General features: G+C 41.5%; 1 protein-coding gene across 2 annotated transcripts in view; it reads right to left on the bottom strand.

Annotated features, from left to right (window-relative positions):
• USP50 (ubiquitin specific peptidase 50) overlaps nt 1–12,022 on the bottom strand; it is a 39,608-nt gene that overhangs the window by 13,083 nt on the left and 14,503 nt on the right. The window contains exons 1-5 of one of the 2 annotated variants that reach the window (XM_027972250.2): nt 6,966–7,056; nt 4,678–4,872; nt 4,262–4,457; nt 3,390–3,599; nt 1,969–2,111 (exon numbers count right to left, since the gene is read on the bottom strand). In XM_027972250.2, coding sequence (XP_027828051.2) covers nt 1,969–2,111; nt 3,390–3,599; nt 4,262–4,457; nt 4,678–4,872; nt 6,966–7,033 — 812 coding nt within the window. In that variant the 5' untranslated portion in view covers nt 7,034–7,056. Of the gene's footprint in view, nt 1–1,968; nt 2,112–3,389; nt 3,600–4,261; nt 4,458–4,677; nt 4,873–6,965; nt 7,057–12,022 lie in introns of those variants that run through there. The other variant, XM_042252467.2, reaches the window with a different exon arrangement.

Here is a 12,022-nt window from a genome sequence, read left to right as displayed (position 1 = left end):
CATTTCCTTCTCCAATGCATGAAAGTGAAAAGTGAAAGTGAAGTCGCTCAGTCATGTCCAACTCCTAGCGACCCCATGGACTGCAGCCCACCAGGCTCCTTCGTCCATGGGATTTTCCAGGCAAGAGTACTGGAGTGGGTTGCCATTGCTTTCTCCAAAAGAATCCACCTGACAATGTAGGAGACATAGATTCAATCCCTGATCTCGGAAGATCCTCACAACCCATGGAGCAACTAAACTTGTGTGCTGTAACTTCTGAGCCTCTCTCTACAGCCCAGGAGCCATAACTACTGAAGCTCATGCGCCCTAGAGTCTGTGCTCTGCAACAAGAGAAGCCATGGCAGTGAGAAGCTAGCACACTAGTGAGTAGTCCTCTCTCTCCACAACTAGAAAAAGGCCCATGAAGCAATGAAGACCCAGCACAGCCAAAAATAAATAAATAAATCATTTTTTAAAAAAAAAAGAATGATAATAGTAATGGATACTAAACCCATTAAATTTTAAAATATCCATGAGTTCAAAGTGATACTAGTTATAGAGGGGAAAACTATACCTTTAAATGGTGAGATCTTACAGTCGCTACCTTAACTAAGGGATCAGATTTAACATTACCAATATTTTTTGGACAAATTTTCCAAATATTTTTTGGAAAATTGGGACAAATTTTCATGATTTGCCTCCTGATGTTATGTAATGACAAGTCCATAACATCAGCTATGGCAGATTCTTGCTAAAATAAAACGGCTTAGCCCAAATCTAACCAAGGGGAAACAATCAGACAAATCCAGGAGAAGGCAAAAATGGCTCAATAGGAGGAAAAAAAGTTTTAACTATTAAAAAAGAGGGAAGGCTTAGTCCAGATTAAAAGAGGCTGAAGAGATAGCCAAATGCAATGTATGACCCTTGACTGGATGGACTGGAAAAAAAGTAATGAAAGACATTTTGGGGATGGGGGAATTTAGATATGGACTATATCTTAGGTGATACAAAATTATCGTTACATTTTTTGGACTATTTGATAATGGTGTGATTATGTAGGAAAATGTCCTTTTTCTCAGGTGATACATGCTGAAGTATTTAAGCATGAAATGCCTTGGTGTTTGCATCTTACATTAGATGGTTCAGCTAATAAAACGGAAGGGACAGAGAAAGGGAGAGCTGGAGGGAGAAAGACTGGAAGAATGGAAGGAAATGTCAAAAAGTGGCACCAACTAGTGAAGATTTTAGGGTATATGGATACTTATTCTATACCTTTTCAACATTTCTGTATATATGAAACTTTTAAAAATAAAAAATGAGCCAGGGGTGGAGATTAAAAATTAAAATAGTGATGCTCAGATTCCACAACAGACTTATGGGATTAGAGTCTCCAAGGGTAGAGCCAGGGAATCTATCTTTAAAAAGCACTCAAAGTGAGCTCCAAAATGTCTATCAACAGTTTAAAAGATAAAGAAAACATGATGTACATAGATATGATGGAGTATTAACACAGGTGTGAAAAGGAATAAAATTCTGGTACACATCACTACAAGGATATCTGACCTTGGAAACATTATGCTAAGTGAAACAGGTCAGCAAAAAGGACAAATGTTTTGTGACTATACTTATGTTCAATATCAGAATAGGCAAATTTACAGACGCAGAAAGCAGATTAGAGGTGACCAGAGGCTAAAGGGAAGAGGAATGAGGGGTGGTTAATGGTTCCAGAGTTTCTGTAGAGGGTGATGAAAAAGTTTTGGAAATACTGACTGATATACAACATTGTGAATTGTAATTAATGCCAGTAAAATTATACACTTAAAATGGCCAAAATGGCAAATTTTATTATGTATATTTTACCACAGATTAAAAAAAATTAATATACCCAACACCATCGAATTATACACTTAAATGGGTGAAATGCATGGTGTGTGAGTTACGTGTGAAAGCTCTTCCAAAAATCTGCTCACAAAATGTTAAAATCCATACCTTTTTAGGTGAAAGACAATTGTTTTTGGCGCTTTGGAAATAGTGGCCCTCACAGCTGTCTCTTGCTTGGTTTCACAAAAGGAACAGTGAATCTGGTTGTTCCAGGTCAATGTGTCTTGTTGAAAAAAACACTGGAGACAGTCCTATTGAGGAAAAAAGCATTTGATGACCAAATCGGATCCGCAGCAATCCGGGCTCCTGTCTATATTAGAACTCTGAAAGAGCTGCAGAAATGTAATCCCCGGTGCTTTTCTCAAAGTCAAATCCAAGAGATGCCAGCACCACAAGATGCAGTCTGGACAGAATCCACCTGGCAAAGGAAGTGCTGCTTTCTCACTTAGTTACTGCAATGGATCCAAATGTCCATCTCATTTCTAATCTCTGAATCATCATTTTACTATTTCTGATTTGTTTCAGAATAATACCAACTATGCAATTTCCACTAACCAAGTCAGGCTTTAAGTTATTTGTCTCATCACAAAAGTGATCTGGTGACTAAAAATAGCCATATCCCAGTATCTGGGGGTGGCCCATTATAAAGACAGCAGAACAGAGAGAATCAGATCTCATGCCCACAGGAGACATCACCAACCAGCCAAGCCCCCTGCTCTGCAAAGCACTGGCCTAAAGAAGAAGTGAGCACAGATTGCCAGCGCCTCATTTAGAGGCTTTGGAATTCACCTCCAGCAGGCTTTAGCAGTTTGATCTGAGAAAAAGTCCGGGTCTGAATAAGCAGAATTCTTTTCTCTAATTCTGGTATGTGAAAAAAGTTTTAGCAATAGATGTACTTTCATAATTGTGGAAGAAAAATATTAATGTGAGTTTTTCTGCAAGGAAACTTACTGTTCCCTGCCTCCTAACAGCCACCTACCTTTCACTGACACCTCCCACCCCCAACCCCCACCCTCTCCCTGACCCTCCCCACTCCATTTACAGATTAACTTTTGGTATTACAATAAAGAAAATTCAAGAGGTAAACTAAGACACCATTCCATTCTATCTCCCCGCTCAAATTCCTCAGCTCTTGTCCAAATATAAGTGGCTCAAGACTAAGAGTCAGATTTATTTCTATCTAGTTTCCAATCTGGACCTACAGACCTCTGGGATGAAAAGGGGCCATAAAATTTTTATAAGTTTAAATTTCCTATATGCACCAAGCCATCTCAATAGGTTGAATAAAGCCCACCTATCTATCTATTTTACAGTGAGGCTGTTTCACTGAACGTCATCAGCGTTACAACTGAATTCACAGTAACTTTTGGCTGTAGTCACTTTTCTACAAAACATTGTCATCATGGGCTTCCAATTTTTTTTAGTTATAAAGTGGCTCCCCTTATACTAGCAAATATAGGAAACAGTGCTGAGAAAAATCCAGGGCTGGGGTAGAGACAAAAGAGGTCTCCAGGAGTAAGAATTCTTACCTGAAGAGAGCACTCATATTTGGATGGAATGGGGAGGGAGATGATGGTGAAAACTTCGTTCTTGTAGGTGCAGTTTTCACACTTCAAACATACGATGCTATAACTGAGCTGCCCTTCAAACAGCCGGGTGATGATGGAGGATTCATTGGCGATCATCTTCCTGCAGTATCTTGGAATGGATCTTTTCTCATATGATTTTCTCCGGTGGTACTAATCAAGGGACAAATTCATGCCAAATCAACTACTGGTTATCAAAGTTGTTTTAATAGAATGACCTGATTTTTCTATAAGAATCCTACCAAAACTTTAGTTTTGGATTCAGATAATAAATAGAATAAGATCTTAAGAGAATATAATAGGTATAATTTGTGATAATTCATTGATTTGCCTCTTTAAGTGAAGCTGAGGATGAGGACACCCTAACCCTGGTAAAACCATGTCTATGGTGCCATAAGCTGACAGCCAATGATACTGTGATATGGGGCTCTGGAGGCAGGTTTTCCTGGGAAGAGGGAAAGCTGCAAACTGGCTTCTGGTCATGCAAGTTTATCTCACCGTAAGATAAAGGAATTGGATCTTTCCTCCAGTCCCTTCAGGTTATGTTCTCTAGCCTCCTATTGTTAGGGAAAAAAAAAGTTTCTTAAAGAGCAAATGTTAAACTCTTGAGACGGCCCAATTTTGTTAGGCTTGTAGCCTGATGTGAATCTAGCTGATGCCCAGGAACAGCATTTCCAGGAGCATGTTCTGACTGTCCAGTGATTCTACAGCCTTAGCGAAATGTTCTAAAGGCGCTATGCTTTCAGTTGGTTCTGCTTTGGCAGCTTCTTTCATCACACCTCCTGCCCACGTCTCCCACCATTAATTCTACCTACCTTTTTCAGAGCTTCATGAAGTTCATTCAGGACATAAATCAAGAATTCCTGAGCATCTTGCTGCGTCTTTTTCATAAATACTGGGTAGAGGTTGCCAAGAGCTGACCGCAGTATTTCTGGTGAGACACAGTCACAGTCTGCAAGCCACATGTCTGTCATCACATAGGCAAAAGCAGTGGCAACCTCGCTGCAGCCCCTAAGAAGGAGGGGAAATGTTTCTGGCTGATCATGTGGCATTAGACCCCAAGACTGATTCATTTCTTGGTTGACCTTCTCATTTTACTCACCCAGAAACGGGATCTGGGGTACTGCAGCCTCTACTAACTGGTTTAGCCCTTTCCAGAAGGTCCCTTCCCTAACCTCACCTTGGAGAGCAGGGGTGGGGGCCAGGCCACAGGTAAGGCAAATGGTCTTACTTTTGAAGAGCGTTAATGTACTTTCCCGAGAGAAAGTATTCCACCAGTGGTGAGATGCTGCAGAGACACTGTAAGATGGCGTTCATGTAGCATGTGTTGCCCAGGTTCCGCAGGCCAGTCACCCCCTGGAGATGGGGCTGGTTCTCTTCAGCTTCATTAACTGGGCATGGGTCATAGTGATCTGTGTGCTCTGCACTGTGTTGGTGCCACATGGAAAGAAAGGAAAGCATTTTGAAGAAACAAAATATGCACAAATGAAATCAGGCCCTCTCAGCCTCATGACACAAAAAAGAGTTCTTCATAAGACTTCTACCAAATACATTCCCTATCAAAGACAGAAGTATTTGAACTTGGAGTCTAAAACTGTGTTACTTGGCTCAGGGCTCTCTGAACAGTGAAAGTGAAGTTGCTCAGTGGTGTCTGACTCTTTGCGACCCTATAGACTGTAGTCTACCAGGCTCCTCCGTCCATGGGATTTTCCAGGCAAGAATACTGGAGTGGGTGGCCATTTCCTTCTCCAGGAAATCTTCCCAAACCAGGGACTGAACCCAAGATTCCTGCACTGTAGGCAGATGCTTTACCATCTGAGCCAGCAAGAAAACTCTGAAGAGTGCCTGCAGCCAAATAAACAGAGAGAAAATTTCTTCCTAAAACCAAAGCAAGAGGACAGAAAATACTGCCCTTTCAGGATCCTAGAATCTGCTAAAAATGCAGACTTTCTTTCTAAATACCATTTAGAGTATTTACATTTTTGCTGGACAGGTAATTTAATTATTACTAGTAATAATAATAACAGATAGCAGTTAATAACAATGATGGAGGAGGAAATGGCAACCCACTCCAGTATTCTTGCCTGAGAAATCCCATGGACAGAAGAGCCTAGCAGGCTACAGTCCATGGGGTCACAGAATTGGACACTATCAAGTGCATGTGCAGAGTAAAAATGAAAGTGAAAGTGTTAGTCACTTTTGTGAGTCCAAGAACTGTAGGCTGCCAGGCTGCTCTGTCCATGGAATTCACCAGGGAAGAACACTGGAGTGGGTACCCATTCCCTTCTCCAAGGGATCTTCCCGATCCAGGGATCGAACCTGGGTCTCTCACATTGCAGGCAGATTTCTTACTGTCTGAGCCACCAAGGAAGCCAGCTATCATGTATTAACTGGCACTATGTTAAGCATTTAACATGAACTTTCCTATTTAATTCTTGCAACAATTCTATGGGGTAGTACAGTTATTTTTGAATCCTGTTTTACAGGTGAGATATCATGTGTAAATGGTCTAGTCATTTGCTCATGGTAATATACTAAGGCATGTGCAGTGACTTGTAGAGAGAAGGGATATTTATCTACCTACCTACCCATCATCTGTCTGTCAAGTTATTTGGATTTATATATCAAATATTAGGAGTCTATATGTGTGTGTACACATATATATGCCACATATACATTCAAGAGCATAATATATACACATATTAATATAAATATATTAAGAACACATACATGGATATATGTGTATAAATTACACACATACACATACAAACACACAAACATACATAGAGGGAGAGAAAGAGCACATACTTTGCAAAAAGAATAGATCTTACTTTAAATTCTGACTTGGCACTCACTAGTTACGTGATCTGGGACTTTTATATGTCTGTTTTTCATCTATGAAACAGGATGGTGTTACTTGGCTTATAGGATTGTTCTAAGGATTAGATTAAATGATGCAAGGTATGAAGCACAGATTACATAGTTAAATGGCAACTTAACCTAAATTTTTAAAGAAATGACTGATCCAGAATGTCCTTAACAGTAGCTATGGAATTCTTATGTCCATATGGATCAACCAGACCCGCAAAGAAGACAGTCCTTTCTCCACACAGAGCTGCCTTCTGTGATTGGGCTACTGCAACAGGCAGCCCAGTATCTTTGTCCCCTCGATTTTTCTTTCCACGCTTAGTATCTCAAATTGGGTCTCCAGGAGACAGCTACCTCACCTCAGTACCTCTACTTACAATTCTGCCAGTTTGACAAGTTCTCTCTGTTACCTGGATGGACATTTCCCTTTTATTTATCAATATCATGGGAGTCCCAGGCCTGTCACTCTTTAGGCATAACTATTAGCTGGATATTAAATAACATCTTCCCTTCCATTTGAGGAACCTCCAATGAGTCAAACCTGGAAAAATCATTCAAAATGCAGCATGTACCTCCTGACCCCTTAAGCATGGCTTCCTCCTACCACCGTAACTAAGCTTATCTAAAAAACTATAGTAGACGGGAGCTCACAGGACATAGTAGATACTGAAGTCATCTTCAGGGAAAGACCGCTGTGAAGCCATTTCATGAAACCACATTGGTCTTTCACTTCTATTTAGGAACTGTGTCTAATCCTTTTAGCTTCATTTCTCCAAGCCTGTTACTCGGGTTCTTTCTGTTTCTAATAAACAACTTGTATGTTCCTCTCTACTTTCAGTAGCTGCAAACTGATTTCATCTGTATTTCAGGTACATTCCAACTTGGATTTCCCATGCATCATAATCCTTTACATTACACTTCAAGATTCTGTAATGTTGCCATTGATACTGTTAACTTGGCTGCTTTAAAACTTTCAAAGGCTAGATTTCAGAGAATTTACAGAACATATGACCCCTTTACCTCCATCTTTCCAAGTGTTTATTGTATGTATATATTATACATTCTCACAAACACACATTCACAGAAGATTTGCCTCCACATCAGTGGACACTATGGCAACCCTATCCCCTTAGGGCACTCATCCACTTACCCAGTGACCACACCTCTTCTAGGCCTTTGAGGGACTGTTTCCCATGGTGGAAAGGGAGACAGCAGTTATTGCTGCTTCCCAAAACATATAACATTAGGATAAACTAGAGTATTTCCCTTCATGGTCATCAACCAGAGTGCAAAAGAGGTTCATACCCACACATCACACTAGTGCCACCCCGGGTAAATAAAGTATTCATCATAGAAGAATTTATAAGCTGAGAAATAGCAAAGCACACATGGTCTCCTGAGCTCTCATTTTCTTCATAGAGAACCATGCATAAGAAAGAACTTCAGTAGAGAGGGAACCCCTTGCAAAGAACCCCCCACCTTATGTCCTGTCTACAGAGCTAATACCAACCTGTTCTTCCTCTAAGCAAACTCAGAATCTGAAGTAGGTAAAGAAAGAGCCATTAGGGCCAATTCAATTCCTTTTTTCTCAACTCTACATCAAGTAAAATGAATGAGATTACAGAAGGGGCTTCCCAGGTGGCTCAGTGGTAAAGAACCCACATGCCAATGCAGAAGATACAAGAGACGCGGGTTTGATTCCTGGGTCGGGAAGATCCCCTGGAGGAGGAAATAGCAACCCATTCCAGTATTCTTGCCTAGGAAATCTGGTGGACAGAGAAGCCTGGTGGGATAGAGTCCATGGGGTTGCAAAGAGTTGGACACAACTGAGTGACAGCATCAATCATACAAGCATACAAATGGAAAAAGCTCTTCAAAAATGTCAATATCAGGAAAGAAAGTAGGCTGACAACTATTTCAGATTAAAAAGAAACTAGAGAAACAAGACCAAATACTCAATACTGAGTGGGATCCTGGATCAGGAAGAAAATTAGTATAAGAGGGTATTATTAGGACAATTGATAAAATCAGAATATGGACTACATATGAATAATTTTGTATTTTGTTGAATCTTCTTAATTTTATAATATTGTATTCTGTTTATTAAAGAGAATGTCCTTATTTTTAAGAACTACACACTGAAAGATTAAGGGGTAAAGGGACATAATTTAAGCAACCTGCTTTCAAATGGATCAGAAAAACACAGACAGAGAAACATGATGAAAGAAGGGAAAAGGGAGTGATAAAGCGCAGCCGCCTCTGCTTAGTGCACCGGGCGGTGATGCTGAGGAGCCACCCGGAGCCCAAGGCCAGGGGCAGCAGCTGGGAGGAGCCACCCACGCCGAGGCCAGGGCCCGCAGCAGGGAGGAGCAACCCGAGGAGCCCGGGCTGCGCAGGCGCAGGAGGGCCTAGAGGAGCTATCCCACGTTGAAGGTCAGGAGGGCGGCAGTAAGGAGATACCCCTCGTCCAAGGTAAGGAGCAATGGCTGTGCTTTGCTGGAGCAGCTGTGAAGAGATACCCCACACACAAAGTAAAAGAAATCCAAGTACGATGGTAGGTGTTGCAAGAGGGCATCAGAGGGCAGACACATTGAAACCATACTCACAGAAAACTAGTCAATCTAATCACACTAGGACCACAGCCTTGTCTAACTCAATGAAACCAAGCCATGCCTGCAGGGCAACCCAAGACAGGTGGGTCATGGTGGAGAGGTCTGACAGAATGTGGTCCACTGGAGAAGGGAATGGCAAGCCACTTCAGTATTCTTGCCTTTAGAACCCCATGAACAGTATGAAAAGGCAAAATGATAGGATACGAAAAGAGGAACTCCCCAGGTCATTAGGTGCCCAATATGCTACTGGAAATCAGTGGAGAAATAACTCCAGAAAGAATGAAGGGATGGAGCCAAAGCAAAAACAATACCCAGATGTGGATGTGACTGGTGATAGAAGCAAGATCCGATGCTATAAAGAGCACTATTGCATAGGAACCTGGAATGTCAGGTCCATGAATCAAGGCAAATTGGAAGTGGTCAAACAGGAGATGGCAAGGGTGAACATCGACATTCTAGGAATCAGCTAACTAAAATGGACTGGAATGGGTGAATTTAACTCAGATGACCATTATATCTACTACTGCAGGCAGGAATCCCTCAGAAGAAATGGAGTAGCCATCATATGAGGTCAACAAGAGTCCGAAATGCAGTACTTGGATGCAATCTCAAAAACGACAGAATGATCTCTGTTCGTCTCCAAGGAAAACCATTCAATATCAGTTATCCAAGTTTATGCCCCAACCAGTAATGCTCAAGAAACTGAAGTTGAATGGTTTTATAAAGACCTACAAGACCTTTTAGAACTAACACCCCCAAAAGATGTCCTTTTCATTATAGGGGACTGGAATGCAAAAGTAGGAAGTCAAGAAACACCTGGAGTAACCGGCAAATTTGGCCTTGGAATGCGGAATGAAGCAGGGCAAAGACTAACAGAGTTTTGACAAGAAAATGCACTGGTCATAGCAAACACCCTCTTCCAACAACACAAGAGAAAACTACACATGGACATCACCAGATTGTCAACACCAAAATCAGATTGATTATATTCTTTGCAGCCAAAGAGGGAGAAGCTCTATACAGTCAACAAAAACAAGACCAGGAGCTGACTGTGGCTCAGATCATGAGCTCCTTATTACCAAATTCAGACTGAAATTGAAGAAAGTAGGGAAAACCGCTAGACCATTCAGATAGGACCTAAATCAAATCCCTTATGATTATACAGTGGAAGTGAGGAATAGATTTAAGGGCCTAGATCTGATATAGAGTGCCTGATGAACTATGGAATGAGGTTCATGACATTGTACAGGAGACAGGGATCAAGATCATCCCCATAGAAAAGGAATGCAAAAAAGCAAAATGGCTGTCTGGGGAGGCCTTACAAATAGCTGTGAAAAGAAGAGAGGCAAAAAGCAAAGGAGAAAAGGAAAGATAGAAGCATCTGAATGCAGAGTTCCAAAGAATAGCAAGAAGAGATAAGAAAGCCTTCTTCAGCGATCAATGCAAAGAAATAGAGGAAAACAACAGAATGGGAAAGACTAGAGATCTATTCAAGAAAATCAGAGATACCAAGGGAACATTTCATGCAAAGATGGGCTCGATAAAGGACAGAAATGGTATGGACCTAACAGAAGCAGAAGATATTAAGAAGAGGTGGCAAGAATACACAGAAGAACTGTACAAAAAAGATCTTCATGACCCAGATAATCACAATGGTATGATCACTCACCTAGAGCCAGACATCTGGAATGTGAAGTCAAGTGGGCCTTAGGAAGCATCACTATGAACAAAGCTAGTGGAGTGATGGAATTCCAGTTGAGCTATTTCAAATCCTGAAAGATGATGCTGTGAAAATGCTGCACTCAATATGCCAGCAAGTTTGGAAAACTCAGCAGTGGTCACAGGACTGGAAAAGGTCAGTTTTCATTCCAATTCCAAAGAAAGGCAATGCCAAAGAATGCTCAAACTACCACACAATTGCACTCATCTCACACACTAGTAAAGTAATGCTCAAAATTCTCCAAGCCAGGCTTCAGCAATACATGAACCATGAACTGTGATGTTCAAGCTGGTTTTAGAAAAGGCAGAGGAACCAGAGATCAAATTGCCAACATCCACTGGATCATCAAAAAAGCAAGAGAGTTCCAGAAAAAACATCTATTTCTGCTTTGACTATGCCAAAGCCTTTGACTGTGTGGATCACAATCAACTGTGGAAAATTCTGAAAGAGACGGGAATACCAGACCACCTAACCTGCCTCTTGAGAAATCTGTATGCTGGTCAGGAAGCAACAGTTAGAACTGGACACGGAACAACAGACTGGTTCCAAATAGGAAAAGGAGTACGTCAAGGCTGTATATTGTCACCCTGCTCATTTAACTTCTATGCAGAGTACATCATGAGAAACGCTGGGCTGGAAGAAACACAAGCTGGAATCAAGATTGCCGGCAGAAATATCACTAACCTCAGATATGCAGATGACACCACCCTTATGGCAGAAAGTGAAGAGGAGCTAAAAAGCCTCTTGATGAAAGTGAAAGAGGAGAGTGAAAAAGTTGGCTTAAAGCTCAACATTCAGAAACGAAGATCATGGCATCTGGTCCCATCACTTCATGGGAAATAGATGGGAAACAGTAGAAACAGTGTCAGACTTTATTTTTTTGGGCTCCACTGCAGATGGTGACTGCAGCCATGAAATTAAAAGACGCTTGCTCCTTGGAAGAAAAGTTATGACCAACCTAGATAGTATGTTCAAAAGCAGAGACATTACTTTGCCGACTAAGGTCTGTCTAGTCAAGGCTATGGTTTTTCCAGTGGTCATTTATGGATGTGAGAGTTGGACTGTGAAGAAGGCTGAGCGCCAAAGAATTGACGCTTTTGAACTGTGGTTTTGGAGAAGACTCTTGAGAGTCCCTTGGAATGCAAGGAGATCCAACCAGTCCATTCTGAAGGAGATCAGCCCTGGGATTTCTTTGGAAGGAACGATGCTAAAGCTGAAGCTCCAGTACTTTGGCCACCTCATGCGAATAGTTGACTCATTGGAAAAGACTCTGATGCTGGGAGGGATTGGGGGTAGGAGGAGAAGGGGACGACAGAGGATGACATGGCTGGATGGCATCTCTGACTCGATGGACGTGAGTCTGAGTGAACTCCGGG

The sequence above is a fragment of the Ovis aries genome, chromosome 7 (genome assembly GCF_016772045.2).
Source record: "Ovis aries strain OAR_USU_Benz2616 breed Rambouillet chromosome 7, ARS-UI_Ramb_v3.0, whole genome shotgun sequence".
NCBI lineage: Eukaryota > Metazoa > Chordata > Mammalia > Artiodactyla > Bovidae > Ovis > Ovis aries.
The sequence above is the reverse complement of the archived record's forward strand: the minus strand, read 5'-3'. Positions and strand labels throughout refer to the sequence as shown.